General features: G+C 44.7%; 1 protein-coding gene across 1 annotated transcript in view; it reads right to left on the minus strand.

Annotated features, from left to right (window-relative positions):
• Nucleotides 1-381: 381 nt before the first annotated feature.
• Nucleotides 382-21,766, minus strand: part of Pde6d (phosphodiesterase 6D) — a 45,131-nt gene continuing 23,746 nt past the window's right edge. Inside the window, exons 2-5 of the mRNA XM_036173258.1 lie at nt 5,033-5,121; nt 4,167-4,292; nt 3,111-3,216; nt 382-953 (exon numbers count right to left, since the gene is read on the minus strand). Of these exons, the coding sequence (XP_036029151.1) occupies nt 872-953; nt 3,111-3,216; nt 4,167-4,292; nt 5,033-5,121 (403 nt within the window). The 3' untranslated portion in view covers nt 382-871. The remainder of the gene's footprint in view (nt 954-3,110; nt 3,217-4,166; nt 4,293-5,032; nt 5,122-21,766) is intronic.

Genomic DNA, 21,766 nt, shown 5'->3' on the forward strand with positions numbered 1-21,766 from the left:
CAGGTAGTGCCCCCGGCCTCAGGTCTGCCATTCTGGTGTCCAGACAACTGGAAATGGTTAACATTTTGTAAAGGAGATTGAAGGTTATTGTGGCCCAGAGTTGAGTCTCTATCAAAGAACTCCTTCTGGGTTTTTGTGTCAGACCCCAGAGCACTGGAGAAGGATCTGTGTTCCTCCCACGCCGGTTTCCTCTGACGTCATCTTAAGCCTCTGAGCCTCGCGGTGTCTCCCCATCACCGTCTTCTGACGTCCACTTCTGGAAGCAGTGGAGGCTTTGGGAATGAGAGCTGTCTGTCTACTTCTGGAGTGAAAGAGAGTTTGTAATCCTATAATGTGAGATTCACAGTCCAGAAAAGAAGAGAGAAGGAAGCGGTGCCATGCTAAAGACTGTAGGAATAGTTTAATGCTTTAATTACATTATGTAATAATAATATCATCGTCTATTTTACAAGTTAAAGGTAGGAGAATGTATGAAATAGAAGTGGTAGGAAAAGAACTAAATGGGTCAGAAAGGTAAATTTTTTCAAAACCAGAGGCCAAAGAAAGCCTGTAGGGCCCAAGGAGGTGGGGCAGGTGACAGACGCAGTGTGGCTCCTGGTATGGGTTTGTCCCCATGCTCGCACCAGGAAGGAGTCAAGGCTTGTCCCTGCCCTTGGCTGGGGTTAGGAGTTTAGTCTTGTCAGTGAAGATGGAGGTTTTGGGAGAAAAAGCCAACTGGCTACCTATACAGAGCTGGTTTCCTGGTGCCACAGGTAGGTTCTGTATTGAAGGAATCAGCTGGAGTATCAAAAAAATCAAATGTGTGGAGGAAAAAAGTAATGCTTCCTCCTGCCCCCATTCCAAATTCTTGAAGTGCACACAAGTTCCTCTCTCAGACATAGAAAAGCCTCACCCTGGACGTGCTGACAAGGAGGTCGTCGTCAAAGAACTTTGTCTCTATGATGACATTGCCCCTGTGGAGAGAATCAGAGGGCAAAGACACTGAGTGCCACAGGCCAGGGCACCACTTCCACAGATGGTGTCTGTCCATCTGGGCTCTCTGGGCTGGGCACACGTACCACCTAGAGCCTTAGGTGGGCATCACAACTTGTTCAGAGTCAGGTGTGGTGGTGCACACCTACGATCCCAGCATCCACAAGGCCGAGACAGGAGGATCTGAGTTCAAGGTTAGTCTGGACTATACAGTGGGCTATCTCTGAATGGAAACAAAGCCAGGCATGGTGCTGCACACCTTTAATCCCAGCACTAGAGAGGAAAAGGCAGGGGGATCTCTGTGAGTTCCAGGTCAACCTGGTCTATATGGTGAGTTCCAGGCCAGCCAGGGCTGCAAAGTGAGACCCTGTCTCAAAACAAAAGCAAAGCAAAACAAAATTAAAAAGTGTTGTCTATGTGGGTTAGATTCTTACATGGTGTTTAACTTACGTGACTTGTTTGTTCCCATCAAGCGCAGAAGTCAGAAATAAGAGTATGTCTTTGAGCTGGGTGGTGGTAGCGCACACCTTTAATCCCAGCACTTGGGAGGCAGAGCCAGGAGGATCTCTGTGAATTCGAGGCCAGCCTGGACTACAAAGTGAGATCCAGGACAAGCTCTAAAGCTACACAAAGAAACCCTGTCTCGAAAAACCAACCAACCAACCAACCAACTAAAAAAACAAACAAACAAAAAAACAAACAAACAAACAAACAAAAAACCACAACAAAAAAAAACCCCAAAACCAAAAGAGTCTGCCTTTGTCTTGGCATATTAATGTCTTGGCAGAAGCTCTGCATACAGTTCCCATGGACACCTCTGGCTGGGTTACTAATGGGTGGCTGCAGGTCCTGGGTCGACCTTAGGGAAGCATTTTTTCCTGCAATACTAAAGCAGACAGCTAAGGTAGCTTGCCCTGCGTACTCTTCCTGACTTTGGGTAGTAGCACTCCGCTCTTCCTTTGTGAACAATCCCCTCTTCTAGTCTCTGGGTCAGCTGAGTGACCCCTCTCTCACCTTGCATAGGGGTGTCACAGCATTGTATCCATGTCATCAGAGTCCTTCCTGAATAGCACCCTCCCTCAGCTACTCCTTAGGAAGACATCACAGACACCTTCCAAGCTTCCAGGTCTCTGCTTGGTTTAACTCAAGTCAGGGTTTGTCTCTGTGGTTTCCAACCACAGAACCTTAAATGAGGCACCTGCACTATGAGGATGTGGCTAGATGGTTATTCCAGTGGCCCATTCTGTTTCCTTTTTCCTTTCCTGGCTGTGCCAGAGAGGGATCCTAGAATCTCGTGCATGCCAGGAAAGAACATTCCCACTGGGCCATAAGTGGCAGTACTCCCATTTATATTTGCCATACCAAATCACCTGAGGGTTTTTAAAAATATCTATCTATCTATCTATCTATCTATCTACCTGCCTATTTACTTATTTATTAATTATTTATTTATTACACATACGACATTCTGTCTGCATGTATCCCTGCAGGCCAGAAGAGGGCACCAGATCTCATTACAGATGGTTGTGAGCCACCATGTGGTTGCTGGGAATTGAACTCAGGACCTCTGGAAGGAATCAAACTTGGGTCCTCTGGAAGAGCAGCCGGTGCTCTTAACCTCTGAGCCATCTCTTTAGCCTCTATATTTTATTTTTAAAAATAGTTATTTTAAGACTGGGTGTAGGGTTGGGGTTTTAGCTCAGTGGTAGAGCACTTGCCTAGCAAGCGCAAGGCCCTTGGTTCGATCCTCAGCTAAAAAAAAAAAGACTGGGTGTGGTGGCACATGCCCTTAATCCCAGAACTTGGGAGGCAGAGATAGGTAGAACTCTGTGAGCTCCAGGCCAGCCTGGTCTACGCGGTGAATTTCAGGGCAGCCAGGGCTACCACAGAGAAATCTTGTCTCAAAAACAAGAGAAACAAACAAACATATTATCACCCAAAGACAAGTCTTCAGGTGAATTAGAAATTTAAAATGTGGTTATTTTTCACAGGACAAAAGTCAGTAACTTTTACACAGCCCTGGGGATTCTGCTCTTATTCTCTCTAGCTCTCTGCCTGAGAACAGGGCCAGGAGCCCCACCTGCCTGAAAGCCTGTCTTGGACACATTTTGAAGTTCCCTGAGAGAGACCTCACTCACGTTAGGACGCTGGCGGGCATCATCTGGGACTCAGGCGCTGCTTCTATCAAGGACTGCCAGGTGTTTGTGGAGTTAGGGATCACAAAGCCGAACTCGAAGAACCACTCTGGAGGAAGAGGGAGAAACCAGTGAGCGGGTGCTGTCTGTGGGCATGGGGAACCATAGGCTATTTGACCCTCTCCTTAGAGTGCCTCTTCCTATCCAGAACCGTGAAAGGAGCCCATCAGATACCTCCTAAACTAGAGACCTACTAAAGGACACAGGGACCTTCACACACTCTCTTCTGATTCATGCCATAGACTTCTTCTTCTTTTTTTTTTTTTGTTTTTTTTGAGACAGGGTTTCCCTGTGTAGCTTTGTGCCTTTCCTGGAACTCACTTGGTAGCCCAGGCTGGCCTTGAACTCACAGAGATCCACCTGCCTCTGCCTCCCAAGTGCTGGGATCACAGGCGTTCACCACCACTGCCTGACATTCTTTTTTTTTTTTTTTTTCTTAAGACAGGATTTCTCTGTGTAGTCTTGGCTATTCTGGAACTAGCCCTGTAGACCAGGCTGGCCTCAAACTCAGAGACCCACCTGCCTTTGCCTCCTGAGTGCTGGGATTAAAGGTGTGTGTCAGCACTGCCCAGCTAAGCAGTACTTTCTTAGGAGTAGCAAGCCGCGCACTAGAATAGAGGTAGAAAGCCTTTGGAATTTTAGCTTTATAGTGCCTACGTGTTCTCTTACATTTCGAGAACTGAATGCAGGGCGTCCCTACTAGTTACAGCCTATGATGTGTAGGTACAGCCCTCAACTGCACTTCATCATAGCTGTTTCTTCCAAGACCACACTGTAATACCACACCAGGTACAGGATAGGCACAGGCACTCAAGTTTCCAGTCTCAGAGAGCTCAAAGTCCCTTTTGTGTCCAGTCTTATTTTGTTGTCACTGGGGTCCCCAGTGTTGCAGAATGTAGAAATTCTATTAGTGATCAAATTAGTATTCTCAAAGCATTGCTTTGCCTTTTGCCCCTATTCTTCTACACTCTGGTTCTAGGTACACACGTAGCAGAATACCTTCTAGGCATTGCCCTTTGAAGTAAACTTTTTGTTCCAGGCGGAATTTTTCCATTTGCTCTGCAGAAGAAAAGTTCAGTTCTCGAGACACTGCCTTGCACTTGAGGATTTTCTTGGGCACACGGGCTGATGAGAGAGAGAGAGAGAGATTGGTACCCTTCTAAATGAGAGCCACAGGACTACGATGCTTTAGGTTCCCGGGAGTTCCTTTGGCTGCCTTAGAGAACGTGTTATGTTTATGAAATTTCATTAAATGCCTTGGTAACTGCATTACATTCCAGCTGAAGGCAGAAATCTAATGGGTCAACACATGACATGTTGCCAAGGAACACAAGATCTGGTGTCTCTATAGGCCTCACCTAGCTGGTCTTGGCAGGCTCAGGCTGGGAACATCCCCTTTCTATGCAGGCTGTGTGGGTGCCTTCTCTATATTCTGATTCCTTGAAATGCTTTACCTTTTCTTTTTTCCTCCAGAGAGATAAAAATGAAAATTTTCTTTTGGAAAAAGTTTAAATCTTAGCTTACAGCTTTTCTTTTCTTTTTTGAGACAGGGTCTCATGTGGTTCAGGTTGGCTTTGAATTGACTACACAGCGGAGGCTATCCTTGAACTCTTTATCCTTCCATCTCACTCTGCAAAGTGCTGGGATTACAGACAGCAGGCACCACATCCAGATCTGGGTGTGGTCCAAAGCTAAAGTGGATTTGGGGAAGTGAGAGAAAGCAATGTTGTAAAAGCGGAACAAGAAGTGTTCTTCCTGGTTGCCAGTGGGGCTCACCTGTCTACTGGCTGTTTACTTAGCTCCCTGATGCCAGGGTCTGTTCTGGCCTTGGGCACAGCTTGTGCACTCAAGGGGCTGCAAAGTACCTTCATGCTCCACACCAGGGACAGACAGGTCTTCTGTTCCTTGCCAGAGTATCTTCCCTGTTTCAGCATCCCGAAGGTTCATCCAATTTCTGATCAAATATGATTAAGGAAAAGTAAGGCTCCAAGAGTGACTGACTCTGACTGTGCAGTGGAGGGTCTCACTTTGCTCTATCAACTCTGTTTACTTTACAGCAAGTCTGTCAAACTTCCCATGAAAGCAGGTAAGTATATGCAGGAAAGTCCAAAAGATACCTAAAGGAAGAGACAGAGACCGCCAGAGAGATTTTTATCTATATCATCTCACATGAGGATTCAGAACAAAGGGCTTCGATATAGCTCAGTGGTAGAGAGCTTGCTTATTAGCATTTTCAAGGCCCTAGTTCAATCCCCAGTATTGGGAGGAAAAAAAGAACTCAAAGATAGCAATGAGAAACTGTAAGCCAGGGCCAGAAAAATGAACAATGAAAAAGAAATTGTAATGTGTCAAAGGAATCTCATCAGCCAAAATAGTAATAGACATACAAGGTCAGATAATAGGGGTCCTGCCAAAGACCTGAGTCATACAAACTATAATGAAGATCACAGCCCTAAGCCTCACTCACTAGCATGGGACTCTCAAATAACCTTCAGTGTCCTGCTTTCAAATGTGAGTGGACAGCCAGGGACGGGAACTGATTCCACAGGTCCAAGTGCTTGCTGCAGGGGCTTGACAGCTTGAGGTTGATGGCTGGATGTTAAGGTCAAAGTGCAGAACAGACTCCCCAAATCTGTCCTCTGACCTCTCTGACCTCCACAAAAGTGTTTTGGCATACGTGCGCATGAACATGAACACGAACACACACACACACACACACACACACACACACACACACACACACACACATACCAGCCAAGAACCATCAAAAAGCAAGAAGACAAATTTTACTATGAAAAACAAACCAAAACAATTAAGAGAGAACACGGACTACAGATTAAGATGAAAAAGAATATAAAAACTAATAAAAAGATAGCACTGGAGATGGCTCAGCGGTGAAGAGCACTGACTGCTCTTCCAGAGGCCCTGGGCTCAACTCCCAGCACCCATATGGCAGTTCACAACCGTTTGTAACCCATTTCTGAAACTTCCCATCACAAAACATCAATGCACATTAAAAAAAAAAAATGTTTGCCATTAAAACAAAAAAACAAACAAACAAACAAACAAACTTTTGTTTGCTCCCCTACCCTACCCCAAGACAGGGTTTCTCTGTGTAGCCCTGGCTGTCCTGGAACTCACTTTGCAGACCAGGCTGGCCTCAAACACGCAGAGATTTCTGCCTCCCAAGTGCTGGGATTAAAGGCGCATGTCACCAATGCCCAGTTCCAAATAATCTTTAAAAATGAGTAAGATGGCCGGGCAGTGGTGGCGCACGCCTTTAACCCCAGCACTCGGGAGGCAGAGGCAGGCGGATCTCTGTAAGTTCGAGGCCAGCCTGGGCTACAGAGTGAGTTCCAGGCCAGGCACAAAGCTACACGGAGAAACCCTGTCTCGAAAAACCAAAAAAAAAAAAAAAAAAAAAAAAGAAAGATGATGTAACTCAAATGATATAACTCTGTGGTTCATGGCTGCTACAATTTATAGACTAGTCAACTAATAATCTTAGTCAAAAAATGGCTTCTAACTTACACGTTTTCTATGTTCTGTGTTTGATAAGTTGAGTGATACAGAACAACAACAACAAGACCACTAGAAAACAAAGTTTAGTGCCAGAGTCAAGAAAGCTAAGGCAAAGGTTGGAAGAAAAGTTGAAGAAAGCTGAATTTGAATGTGACTTCGGTGTTCACAATTTTAAGTACTAAAATCTGCCTCTTATCCCTGTATACATGAGAAAGCGACTCCTTTCTAAGATGGGGAACAACTCAAACTGTTGTCCTGTCAACCCATTCTGAGCTCAGATTCGGCCTAGACACCTGGAGCCCCACATCTTCAGGAGATGCAAAGGCCACAGTCATGCTCAATGTACTCACGACAGCAGCATGCACATCAGACTGTCCTGGAAACTAAAAACACAACAAACACAAATAACAGTTATCTCTGCAATTCTTTTTTAAAGATTCATTTATCATGTACACAGTGTTCTGCCTGCATGTGTCCCTGCCAACCAGAAGAGGGCGCCAGATCTCATTACAGATGGTTGGGAGCTACCATGTGGGTGCTGGGGATTGAACTCAGGACCTCTGGAAGAGCAGGCGGTGCTCTTAACCTCTGAGCCATCTCTCCAGCCCTTCTCTGTAATTCTTGACTCACAGGCAGGAAAGACATTCTTAGCAAAAAACTACAGCCAGAAAAGCCTTAAAGAAATAGTCCCAGCTCAAGCTGCATCTGATGAGAATATACCCCTGGCTCAGGTCAGCAAGAAAACCTTGGGATGCAAAAGGTTTATTTCTACTATTTAAAAAAACATATCTATATCTATATCAATAAGGTTAAGAAAAAAGAGGCGCTAGATGGTGGTGGTGCACACCTTTAATTCCAGCACTTGGGAGGCAGAGGAAGGTGGATCTCTAAGTATGAGGCCAGCCTGGTCTACAGAGCAAGTTCCAGGACAGCCAGGGCTACACAGAGAAACTCTGCCTCAGTTAAAAAAAAAAAAAAAAAGAAAGAAAAAAAAGAAAGAAAGAAACAAAAATGAAAAGAAAAAGAGGCCATGAATTTGAAAGAGAGCAAGTAGGGAGGAACACAGGAAGGTTTGGAGGAAAGGGAAGGGAGACATGATGTAATTATATATAATGTCAAAAAATAAAATTGCTGGCTGGGCAGTGGTGGTGGCGCATGCCTTTAATCCCAGCACTCGGGAGGCAGAGCCAGGCGGATCTCTGTGAATTCGAGGCCAGCCTAGTTTACCAAGTGAGTCCCAGGAAAGGCGCAAAGCTACACAGAGAAAACCTGTCTCAAAAATCAAAATAAATAAATAAATAAATAAAAATAATGTGTATGTTTGTATGTCTGTGTGTAGGATATCTCCACTGGGGTTAGAGTTAAAGGTCACAGTGATCTGCCTGACATGGATGCTGGGAACTGAACTCAGGTCCTCTGGAGGAGGACACCTGTGCTCTTATAGTTTTGGTTGTGAGCCTAGTCTTTAATGGCTGAGCCATCTCTCCAGCCCGAAACCTGTGCTCTTAATGGCTGTTAATTCACCACACCTTACTTGTAATTAGGTATTTGTGTGTGGGCTTGTAATACAAGTGCAGGCGCCAAGATAGGCCAGAAGACATTGTCTCTCTTAAAACTTGGAGTTATAGGTGGCTCACAACTGCCTGTAACTCCAGTCCCAGGGAATCTGGCACCCTTTTCTGGCCTCCACAGGCACTGCACACACAGTATGCACATACATACATGCAGGCAAACACTCAAACACATAAAATATTTTTCTTGGTTAGCTCAATATTTCTTTCATATACCTACCCCAATCTGAAAACTGCCAGTGACTAGATCAAGTGTTTCATTCCACAGTCATGGAACTTGTTAGATTGAATCTACTATAAACAATAGAAACCAGAGAAATATAGGAGAGTCCTATCCAAGTTGGGCGGTGGTGGTGCACACCTTTAACCCCAGCACTCGGGAGGCAGAGGCAAGCGGATCTCTGAGTTTGAGACCAGCCTGGTCTACAGAGTGAGTTCTAGGACAGCCAGGGCTGTTTCACAGAGAAACCCTGTCTCAAAAAAGAAAAAAAAAAAAAAAAAAGAGTCCTATTCAAAGGTGGTAGAGTGGAAGCAAGTAAGGCTCCTTCAAGTTCTGTGGCTTTAGGAGTAAAAAGAAAGGCTGGGCCTCTGGAGGGCTAGTTTCTCAATGTCCTGGGTTCCCAGGGCTTGTTCTCAGAATTGATGGACACACACACAGACAGACAGATAGACAGAGACAGGGACAGAACTACCCCAACAAGCAAACACACTGATTCCCAGGCCTGAAATCTGAATGTGCAGAAGGCTGAAGCAGGATTGAGTGTCAGGCCTTGTCTCAAAAACAAAACAAGCTAAAATAAAAACCAACCAAATAAAAATTCCCCAAACACTGGCTTCCAAAAGTGAAAGACAAGATCTGATGACTGATCATCTGGTTGAAGACATTTTTGCTTTGGGGCTGGAGAGATGGCTCCGCAGCTAAGAGCACCGACTGCTCTTCCGGGGGCCTCAGGTTTAATTTCCAGCGCCCACGTGGCAGCTCACAACTGTCTCTAACTCCAGTTCCAGGGGTCCAACGCCCTCTTCTGACTTCAGTGAGTCCTGCATACAAGTGGTGTGCAGACATACATGTAGGCCAAACACCTATATGCATAAAATTATATAAAAAAACCAAACATTTTTGCTTCAACAGCATTTTGTTACGCAGAATTTTGAGAGACAAAAAATGACCTGAGTTTTAAGGCTCAAAGGTCATGTCACCTCCAATCTAGAGAGAGGATTAGGGGGACAGGCTTAAAGGAGGGGTGCTGGGTACTATTTATAGCACCACCCTCTGGGTCAGCCAGGCCATCTCTTTTAAAGGCTGCCTGGTGTTTGTAAGGAGGATGCGCAGAGGAGTACTCCTTTGCTACTGGAAGATCCTCTTGTTATTAGGACTCCCTTATTCGGGACCAGCCAAGTAAAATGCTCTCACATGTAAGTGCACTAACAGCTTTAAGATACGCTTCAGGGCTGGTGAAGGTGCTCGCCATCGCACTTGATGATCTGAATTCAATCTCTGGGGTACATACATACATATACAAACACAAATACACACACAAATAAAAAAAAACAAAACATTTTAAGTTTCAGAGTAAAATGATAAATTTCAGAGTGAAATCAAAGCTTGCCAAGTATTGAGCCTCCAGAAAGATTAAAAAAGAAAGAAAGAAAGCAAATAACAAGAAAGAGTGGGAGGCTCTTAGCTTAAAGGGAAGGTTTTATGAATCTTTTTATGTTAAGGAATCTATGTGGGGGCTGAACAGGTTGCTCAGTGGTTAGGTAAGAGAACTTCCTGCTCTTGCTGGGAGCTTGGGTCCTAGAACCCACATGGTGGCTCACAAACATCTGGAGTATCAGTTCCAGGTGCTCCACGGCACTCTTTTGGCCTCCACAGACACCTGGACACATGTAGTACACATGCAGGAACAACACTCGTGCATAAACTAGAAGCAAACAGGAACTTAGATGAGCTAGTACAGGAGCTGGAGGCAGAAGTGGATGCAGGAGGCAGTGATGAAGGAGGCAGAAGTGGATGCAGGAGGCAGTGATGAAGGAGGCAGAAGTGGATGCAGGAGGCAGTGACGAAGGACGTACAGAGTGGAAAGGGAGGCTTGGGGGCTGGGAGAAACCAGAGGACCTGTCAGAGGAACGGGGACCAGGTCCATTTCTTTGAGAGATGAAAATGAAGGGAATGAACTAAAAGAACTTAAAATATCATCTAGCAACCACGTAGAGGTTGGGGACGAACACTCTGGTTCCAGGAGTCTTAGTTTTAAATGGAAATGGTCAACATCAACTTCTCTATAGTAAGCAGATTGACTGAATATGCCAGAACCTCAGTGGCCAGTTGAAGAAGGGAGAATGAGAAGTTAGAAAAGGGAAGAGTAGAGCGAGAAAAGAAACATGCTCCACACACGAGGGAGCCAGAAAGACGCAATGGGAGGAGTGAGGGATGGAGGATTGGGACGATGAAGGCAGGACGCCCGTCTACGATTCAGAATGGAGACAGGGCCAGGACAGAAGAGAACCAAAAGGAAGTCTCGGGAAGTCTGCAGACCAGATTGCATATTTCTTGTTTATTTTTATGCTATTTAAGTATTATATGATTGTCTTGGTAGGTAAGATTCTTGGAATGGGCAGAGGACTCCTCAGAAAACCTTAACAGGCAGATACTCACAATTCCATGTAACTTATCATGTAAATTGTGCCACTTTTATTTTATTTTATCCTTGCTAGGTAGACCAGGCTGGCCTCAAACTTAATGATCCTCCAACCTCTGTCTCCAGGGTGCTGGATTATAGGCATGAATAACATTCAGCTAGAATTTGAATAGTAAGCTATCTCCTTAAAAGTATTTGAAGCTGGGGTTGGGGATTTAGCTCAGTGGTAAAGCACTTGCCTAGCAAGCACAAGGCCCTGGGTTCGATCCTCAGCTCAAAAAAAAAAAAAAAAAAAAAAAAAAGTATTTGAAATTGCCAGGCGGTGGTGGCACACGCCTTTAATCCCAGCACTTGGGAGGCAGACACAGGCCGATTTCTGTGAGTTCGAGGCCATCCTGGTCTACAGAACAAGTTCCAGGACAGGCTCCAAAGCTACAGAGAAACCCTGTGTTGGATCCCCCTGCCCCCTAAGGAGGAAATATCTACATAAAAAGTCTCAGGCTTTTATTTGTGTTAGGAGGAACAGATGGAGACCACAGGGTATGTTACTGTATAGTCACAAGCCAAGAGAGAAGTATGAGCGCACTACAGCAGAGCACCTGCCACACAGCAGTCATGGGGTCTTTAACCCAGCCTAGTTTTAGTGTATTTAAATACAGTAAAATTTAAATACATTATTTTAGTGTATTTTGTATTTAGTTGTAAATACAAGCAACATATAAAACCAGGGTCTTCAGGTTGGGACAAGATTACACAAAATGCTTTAAAAAGCATTTATATATTATAGAACACACTGCAAGTGTGGGATACTATAGTTATTTAGTATTTAAAACTTCCCAAAGAAGTCACCGAGCATAGTAGGCCATGCCTTTAATCGCAGCAGAAGCAGGTGGATCTCTGTGAGTTAGGCTAGTCTAGTCTACATAACAAGTTCCAGGACAGCCAGAACTATGTAAGAGGAGACTGTCTCTAATCTGCCTGTGATTTCAGCTCCAGGTGATCCAACAAGCACCAGTTGACACACATACACATGACTGAAAATAATAGTAATAAAAACAAACAAACGGGTTGGGGATTTAGCTCAGTGGTAGAGCACTTGCCTAGCAAGCACAAGGCCCTGGGTTCGGTCCTCAGCTCAAAAAACAAACAAACAAACTCAAAGCCCCCTCCTCAAGGAGATCAATTATTTTCAAATTCACCTTATTCTGTCTTTCATTTGCTGGGGATCAACGGAGCAGAAAATGAAAGGCTCTTGCTATGCAGTCTTGATTAGCCCAGAACAAGGGCTAGCCTTGAACTTGTGACAACTGTCCTGCCTCATGGGTGCTGAGGTACTAAGTGTGTACTAACATAGTGTGTACTAACATACCTGGGTTTAATCTAGCTTTAATAAAGTAACTAAAAGGTGATTTTAGTGTTTGGTTTTGGTTTTATGCATTCAGTTCCTCGCAATTCCCAGAAAACCTACTGTGGTCCTCCATGTTGTTCATGTTCGTTTTCATCCTGTCTCTCGTTCTCATCTACTGAAGAGTACAGGAGTACAGTTGAGAGACTTTGAACTTTTTTTTGATTTTTCGAGACAGGGTTTCTCTGTGTAGCTTTGCGCCTTTCCTGGATCTCGCTCAGTAGACCAGGCTGGCCTCGAACTCACAGAGATCCGCCTGGCTCTGCCTCCCGAGTGCTGGGATTAAAGGCGTGCACCACCACTGCCCGTAGACTTTGAACTTTTTAGAGACTTTATTTTCAGAGAGAGAGTTCTGAATATTTTAAAGAAACTTTGGACTTTTAAGTGTTTGAATTTTTAAAGAGCTGGAATGTTTTATATGTGGTGATGTTAACATCAAAATGAGATCTTGGGGACAAGAAAGGAAAGGGTAAGTCTTAATAAGTGCTGAGCTTGTGTGTCAAGCTAGTTTTTACGTCAACTTGACTGGCTGTACCTTGACCTCTGTACCTGAAAGGAGGAACTTCAGTTGAGAAATGCCTCCTTAAGACGGGGCTGTAGGCAAGCTGTAGGGCATTTTCTTTTCTTTTCTTTCTTTCTTTCTTTCTTTCTTTCTTTCTTTCTTTCTTTCTTTCTTTCTTTCTTTCTTTCTTTCTTTCTTTTCCTTTCTCTCTCTCTCTCTCTCTCTCTCTCTCTCTCTCTCTCTCTTTTTGGTTTTTCGAGACAGGTTTCTCTGTGGCTTTGGAGCCTGTCCTGGACTAGCTCTGTAGATCAGGCTGGTCTTGAACTCACAGAGATCCACCTGCCTCTGCCTCCCGAGTGCTTGGATTACAGGCGTGAGCCACCACTGCCCGGCCTTCTTTCTTTGTTTTTATGTGTATGAGTGTTTTGCCTGCATGTAAGTATGTGCACCATGTGTGCCTGATACCACAGAGGTCAGAAGAGGGTATCAGATAGTTGTGAACCACCATATGGATGCTGGGCATTGAACCCGGGTCCTCTGGTCTCAATCTTTCAACCACTGAGCCAACTCTACAGCCCCTGTTAATTAGCTAGTTCTCTTAATTAGTGATTGATTTGGGAGGGCCATCCCATTGTGGGTGGGGCCACCCTTGGGCAGGAGGTCCTGGGTTCTATAGGAAAGCAAGACATGAGGAGCAAGCCAGTAAGCAGCACCCCTTCATGGCCTCTGCATCAGGCTCTGCCTCCAGATTTTTGTACTTCTTGAGTTCCTGATCTGCCTTCCTTCAATGATGGACTGTGGTTCCAAAGTGTAGGTCCAATAAACCCTTTCCTCTTCAAGTTCCTAAACTGCTTCTGTTTTTTTTTTTTTTCCCCCCCCAGACAGGGTTCCTCTGTGTAGCCTTGGCTGTCCTGGAACTCTCTTTGTAGATCAAGTTGGCCTCAAACTTAGAGATCCACCTGCTATAGCCTCCCAAGTGCTGGGATTAAAGGCATGTGCCACCATGCCTGGCTTGGTCATGGTGTTTTATCCCAACCAGAGTCACCCTAAGACACCTGCGAAGGCCTTGTGGCTGATGCAGTTTAGAGACAAGTGGCATATTCAGGCACCAAACTCCTTAGCTCAAATGACCTCTCCATATGTCCACACTTTTTTTTTGGCGGGGGGCGGGAGGTAGTGGCTTCAAGACAGGGTTCCTCTGTGTAGCCTTGGCTGTCCAAGAACTTTCTCTATAGACCAGGCTGGCCTTGAACTCAGAGACTGCTTGCCTCTGCCTCCAGAACGTTGGGATTAAAGGTGTGTGCCCCCACCACCCGGCCTTTTTCTTCTACATTTATTTTTCCCATCTGACCCTTCAATAAATTGCATTATCACTGCTTACAGAGAGCCCTTTATGATAAGCACGCTCCTACTTTCAGGGTCTCCTTGTACAGCAAGACAGAACTGTCTGTATCTGAAACTACTTCCAGGATAACACTAAGCAAACGACCAAAAGAGCCCACAGGTCTATGGTAACTTCATGGTGTGGCCTCTGTCACTTTGTCATGTTATGTCCCTCTGCTGTGAGTCAGTCCCAGGGGAGGGCTATGGAGCTGGTTGCTTCTGACTGGAAACAACAGCAGAGGCTGTGGATTCCCTCCCTGATCGGCCCCTGGAAACAGCGAGCCAAACAGCAGAGGAACCCAAGCAGTTGGATAGGCCCTGAAACTGGCAGGTGCTGTTTGGCAAACATGGAAGTATCACTGAGAGAAAGGGAAGAAGGAAATTCTGTAGATCTGGCTTGGGCAGGGAACTCTACAGAGTCCCTTTCTCACTTATCTTTGCTCAACTTCTAACCCCCTCCCTTCTCACTTAACATTCTTTATTTAAAAGATCTACAGAAGCCAAGTCTGAGTCTTTCTCCAAGTCTGTAACCTGTGGTCACCAATGAGCGTGTGGGACAATGACAGGGCACGGTGTCATTTATTTCTCCTTGAAGCCAGGCGTGGTGGCAAAGGCCTTTAATCCTAACACTCGGGAGGAAGAGGCAGGAATCAGAGTTTGAGGACAGCCTGGTTGACAGATCGAGTTCCAGGATAGCCAGGAACCTTGTCTCTGGAAAAAAAAATTCTATGTGTGTGTATCTATATAAAGTTGCTGGATGTTGTAGTACATAACCTATATAAATCTTAGCTCTGGAGGTTACGTACGGAGATTATGTCTCAAACAACCAAAAGCTGGCCTGGAGAGATGGCTCTGTGGGGTAATGGTGCTAAGCTATGAAAGCCTGTGACCCAAGATCAGTCCCCAGAATTCACATAAACCTCGGAGGAGAGATCCGACTCCACAAATTGGTCATCTGACCTCTACAAGTATGTCCTACCACAAACACCTGAGCACATGCTTAAGCACACATGCACATAAATGTAATTTAAAAAGTTATGCTAGGCCGGGCGGTGGTGGCTCATGCCTGTAATCCCAGCACTCGGGAGGCGGAGGCAGGTGGATCTCTCTGAGTTCCAGGCCAGCCTGGTCTACAGAGTGAGTTCCAGGACAGCCTTCAAAGCTACAGAGAAACCCTGTCTTGAAAAAACAAAACAAAACAAAAGTTATGCTAGGTATGGTGGCATATACCTTTATTCCTAACACTGGGGAAGGCACAGCTGGATCTCTGGTTTACACAGCAAGTTTACACAGCCAGGGTGACATAGTGAGACCCTGTCTCAAAAAACCAAACAACAACAAGAAAGAATTTTGGAACCAGAGAAGAGGGCTCAGAGGTTAAGAGTACCAGCTGTTCTTGTTCCCAGGACCCATACACGGTGACTCACAATCATCTGTAACTCCAGTTCCAAGGGATTGACACCCTCTTCTGTTCTCCATGGACACCAGGAACACATGTGGTGCACAGACATACACAGAGGCAGAAAGACCCATACACAGAAAACAAACAAAAAACCAACCAAACAAAAACAACTAAAAATTTCCAAGGAGAATGTATTGGTTTATTACCTGAGTAGGCAACTTTAATTTTGAAAGTACTTCAGAAAGTAAAAACAGAAAACCTGTAAATTAAAACCATAAAGTTAAGTCAAATGAAAAATGAGACAAATATTTGGAACGTTACAGGCGAAGGGCCAGTACTTTACTGTGAGAACACTTTCATGAGAAAGAATAGCATGAACATTAGGCAAGACATGGGGGAAGTGCAATTTCTCCTGTTGCAGTGAGGGCGGGCAGGTGGAGCAGGACTTAAAATGGAAATTTTTGTGATGTGCACCACTGCCCAAAGCCACTTTTGGGGGAGTGGTATCAGAAATGACTGTGGCCTGGAGAGGCTGGCACCTGGGGGTATAGTAAGTTTATAGCAAGAGTAGTTATGATCATTTGTTAACTGTTCTTAAGGTGTCAGTTGACTAAAGAGAGTAAACTTACTTTGGTGCTGAACTTCTCTTTGTACTTTCTCTCTGGCTGTTGAATGACCTCCCTGTGACTTTCCTTCCGAGACAGTATCCCAGGTCCTGACATTTCTCCCAGAGAAATGGCTGTTACATTTCCATATCACCTTTGGGTTTTTGCAAGAACTCCTAACTGCTTTTGTTCCTTCATTCTTTCCATTTCAACCCAGTGCCACCAGAATACCCCTCCCCACCCCCGCCTTGGGACAGGGTTTCTCTGTGTTGCCCAGTCTGCCCTGGAACTCTCTCTGTAGACCAAGCTGGCCTCAGACTCACAGAGATCCACCTGCCTTTGCTGGAATTAAAGGTGTGAACCAGTACCACCCAACTCAGTGACAGAGGAGGCATCAGATCCCACTATAGATGGTTGTGAGCCACCACATGGTTGCTGGGAACTAAACCCAGGACCTCTGGAAGAGCAGTCAGTGCTTTTAACCTCTGAGCCATCTCTCCAGCCCCAGAATAGTCTTTCTTAATCATCACCTGTCTAATGCTAATTCAATGTTCAGATCCTTTCAATGCATTCCCTGGCCCTTTCTCTAGATCAGGTCTAGATTCCATAGGTCAATGCCCTTGACTAAGTTGTTTCTACTCAGCTCAAAAATTATCTGTTCTAGCCAAAGATGGCTAATCACTGAACAGTCTCTCTCTCCATGTGAGCTCCCTAATCCTTTTTATACTTTCTTCGTGGGGATTTCTCACCCTTTCTGTTCTCTCCATTCATATTCCAGGGTTCTTTCATGTTCAGCTCTACTTTATCTCTTTCATCAGATACAGCAAAATGTGGAGTTTTAGCTCTGGGTGCAATCATAGCTCCACCATTTAACAGTTTTGTGATTTGGGAGTTTTTTTTAATTAAAATTATTACTGTGTGACAACTTTATACTTCTCTCCTTCCACCTCTGTGAGGGTTAGAGGGACTGAACTCAGGTTGCCTGCCTTTTTAAAGCAAGTACCTTTACCCACTGAGCATCTCACCAGCTCCAGGCCTTAACTTATTTGACTTTTTAAAAAAGATTTTATGTGTATGAGTGTTTTGCATGCATGTGTCTTTGCACCATGCATGTGTCTGGTAAGAAGAATGCATCAGATCCCCTAGAACTGGAGTTAAGAATGGTTGTGAGCCACCATATGAGTGCTGAGACAAAAACCGGGTCTTCTGCAAGACCATCAGGTGCACTTAACCACTGAGCCACCTGTCCTGCCCCTTAACTTTTTGATACTTAGCTTGCCTAAACTCTAAAATATAATAAATATATGACTTTTGTGCAAATTAAACAAGATTCAATGTATTAAAGCTAATGAAAGTCTGGGGATGTAGCTCAGTGACAGAGCACTGCTCAGTATATGCTAGTTCTTAAGTTCCAGCTCCAGGACCGCACTGTTCAAAGCAAACACTAAGAGTGCCTGGAACACAGAGCGCACTCATTCACACTGTACCGAAACAAAGCCTGCCTTATTAGCTTGTCCAGTTATTTTTCTCTTACATTTAAAATCTAACATTTACATTCTAAATCTTGTTTCATACTTTATGCTTATCTCTTTAACAGATGCTGTACTAAACTCTGAATTAAATGAATTACAAACACAAAAATCTTTGAGGTTTTTATTACCTTTAGCTTTAATTTCTGGACAAGAAAATTAAGCTTTGGAGATATTAAAACTTTACCAAAATCTAGTGAGCAGTGGGAGGAAGATGAAGTGATACTCTAGGCTGATTTATTTCCAAGTCGAAAGTCCTAGGATCTCTATGAATTAGCGTCAGGCAATCCTAATGGGCCCGTTCTCTTATTCTTCCCTTCCAGGATTTCCTCAGGGAGAGCTGAGCACCGTCACCAGCTCTGGCTCCAACACTACTCCCCAGACAGCCAGAACCCAGGTTTTCCTCCAGGGAGTGCCATTAGCCTTTGACTTTCAGAAAGAAAGCATCCTGGAAGCCCTGCATTTTGTTCCGAGAAAGATCAGTTCAGGGTCAGAAATGCCACTGGGCATCAAGATGAAGCCCACGTTTCTATTGGCAAAGAGTGCTCTGTCCTTCCAGTTTCATGAGGGAAAGGGACAAGCCCTTGTTAGAGCCAAGCCTCCTGAGGATGGATGAGGCCAGCTTTCCCCAAAGCGACATCTCAAAGAACAAACCTCCAGAATCGGGCAAGCAGACCTGAAAGGCATGGGAAGAACGGCCTCCACTCTACAGAGTCTGATCTGACTCATAACTACATGTTCCTAGAACACTTTCTGAAATGAAAGGAACATGAAATGAAACTGTCAGATAATATATCTATGTTCGGGGCTGGAGAGATGGCTCAGAGGTTAAGAGCACTGACTGCTCTTCCAGAGGTCCTGAGTTCAATTCCCAGCACCCACATGGTGGCTCACAACCATCTGTAAGGAGATCTGGCGCCCTCTTCTGTATACATAATAAATAAATAAATCTTTATAAAAATATACCTATGTTTATAAACATATCGACTTCCAGTCAGAAGTCAATATTCGGGACATATAGATATATATTTATAAGCAGGCATGCCAGCCTAGCTCTCTCTATATATACCTATACCTATACCTATACCTATATATCTACCTATCTGTCTATCTTAGCCAGGGTCTTACTATGTAACTCTGGCTGGGCTGGCTGGGAACTCACTGTGCATAGCAACAAGCTGGCCTTGAATTTACAGAGATCTGCCTGTCTATGCCTCCTCACGGTTGGGATGAAATACACACACACCATCACACCCAGTTCAGGTACTTATAAATTTCCAAGCTTTGAAAAAAAAGTTTGGAAAAACATGGTGTCTGAGCTAAACCTCTCAAAATATTTGAAGTCTGAAGCACTCTTCCAAAACAGTCAACCAAAAGAAAGTAAACCACAGTAAGACCAAATAGCAATAAAAAAGTAAGATTTCCTTGTTGAGGAGAATCAAATGCTTCAGAGATAGAAGACAACAGGTTCAAGTTTTTGGGAATTAAATAAACATGGCTTTGATGTCCTGTTTCTTTTCTTTCAGTTTATTTGAGACAGGGTCTTTCTACAAAGCCCTGGCTGTCCTAGAACTCACTCTGTAGACCAGACTAGCCTTGAACTCAGAGATCTACCTGCCTCTGCCTCCAGAGTGCTGGGATTAAAGTTCTATCACCATCCAGCAAGAACTGTTTAAAAAAAAAAAAAAAAAAAAAAAAAAGAGCTGGGTGGTGGTGGCACACGCATTTAATTCTAGCACTCAGGAGGCATAGGCAGGCGGACCTCTTTGAGTTAGAGGCCAGCCTGGGCTACACAGTGAGCTCAAGGAAAGGCTCCAAAGCTTACACAGAGAAACTCTGTCTTAAAAAAAAAAAAAAAAGACAAACAACAAGCAGGTTATGTGTTGCACACCTTTAATCCCAGCACTAGGGAGGCAGAGGCAGGCAGAGCTCTGATTTTGAGGCCAGCCTAGTCTACAGAGGAGCTCCAGGGCAGCCATGGCTACACAGAGAACCCTGTCTCAAAAAACCAAACAGAATATCAAAGTTTTGACAGAATTTTAAAGTTCCAAATTTTCTTCCATTTTTTTCCCTCTTGAATTCCAGAATACTTGCCTACTTTACAGTTGTTAAACCCTTACTGGTATAAAACTATGATTGGTACAAAAAAAGGCAGTAGTAATCCTGATTTAAAATTGACCAAGTCGGGTCGGGGATTCAGCTCAGTGGTAGAGTGGGGGGAGGTTGACCAAGTCATGTTGTTAAAGATTAATTAGGCATTTCACTCATCGAGCATTTACTAAACAATTATGAACACCGGGTTCAGGACCAAGGCTGTGATTACTAAGGTATGATCTGAAAGCACCAGGAAAGAGAGTAATTACAAAGCGATGTGAGAAGCATGATCTCTAAGAGAGGCTCGCACAAAGTGCCATCTTTGGCTGGCCTGTGAGGAGGCCTTGTGAGATAACTATCAGTGTCTAAAACAGCCTCTGAGACTAAGTTTCCCCTCACTAATCTGTATCACCTTTCAGGCCTGTGCCACACCCGGGTATCTCTTCTTTTCCTGATTTGCATATCTGGACAAGATAGCCAAACTGATAGGGCTACAGTTTCAGGTAAGCACAAACTCAGACCAAGCATGACTCCAGCTCACATCTTGTCTACGCGTCATACAATAGGTACAGCTGGACAAGTCTCTCTGTATTAAAATGTAGACTCTTTCTTTAAAAAAGAAGCCAGGCAGGGTGGCTTATGTCTGTAATCCCAGCACTGGGGAGGCTGAGGCAAGAGGACTGTAGTGAGTTTTGGTTTTTTTTGTTTGTTTGTTTTTTGTTTTGTTATTTTTTCAAGACAGGGTTTCTTTGTGTAGCTTGGCTGTCCCATAACTTGTTCTGTAGACCAGGCTAGTCTCAACTCAGAGATTCACCTGCCCATTTCCTAAATGCTATGATTAAGGCATGGGCCACCACTGCTTGGTGAGGACTGTTGTGAATTTTTTTCCCCCACTTTGGTTTTCGAGACAGTGTTTCTCTGTGTAGCTTTGCGTAGGCTGGCCTCGAACTCACAGAGATCCTCCTGGCTCTGCCTCCCGAGTGCTGGGATTACAGGCGTGCGCCACCACCGCCCGGCGCGACTGTTGTGAATTTAAGGCCAGCTTGGACAGGGAGTTCTAGTCCAGTCTGCGCTGCACAGTGAGAACATGCTCAAAGCCTTTTACGCTTTTCTCCAACCCCGGAACGAGCTAAGGCTGCCAGCTGTGCTGACCATGCACTTAGGAGGCTGAGGCAGCAGGTTCCCAAGGTTCTGCAGGAGAGCTCTGGGACAGCTCAGTGGGTGAAGATGATTGCTGTGTAAGTCTGATGACCTGACTTTGGTCCCGAGAACCCATGTGAAAGGCAAAGAGAACTGACTGTCACGGGTGTGCTGTGGCACACCCTCACAATATACATAATGCATGCTTAAGTACACACAATAAAACCAATTTTCTGGAACTGCACATTTCTGAGAAGTGTGGAACCAGGGCTTGTATATACTCTACCACTGAGCTACACGCTCATCTCAAAATAGCTTTATAAGTAGATCATTGTTTCTTTTCTTTCTTTTTTATTTTGGCTTTTCAAGATAGGGTTTCTTGGGCCGGGCGGTGGTGGTGCACACCTGTAATCCCAGCACTCGGGAGGCAGAGACAGGCGGATCTCTGTGAGTTCGAGGCCAGCCTAGCCTGGTCTACAGAGTGAGTTCCAGGAAAGTCGAAAAGCTACACAGAGAAACCCTGTCTTGAAAAACAAAACAAAACAAAACAAAACAAAACAAACAAACAAAAAAAGGCAGGGTTTCTCCCTGTAGCCCCGGATGTCTTGGAACTCAATTTTTAGACCAGATTGGTCTTAAACTCAGAGATCTGCCTCCCTCTGCCTCAAGTGCTGGGATCAAAGGTGTGTGTCACCACAACTGGCAGCACATCAGTGTTTTTGAGGCTGACACTTATTTCTAAAGGTTTGCCAAACCCTTATCCTTAATTCCTTTTTTTTTTCCCCTGTGCCAGAGCCCTCTGCA

This window comes from Onychomys torridus, chromosome 23 (assembly GCF_903995425.1).
Source record: "Onychomys torridus chromosome 23, mOncTor1.1, whole genome shotgun sequence".
Classification (NCBI taxonomy): Eukaryota; Metazoa; Chordata; class Mammalia; order Rodentia; family Cricetidae; genus Onychomys; species Onychomys torridus.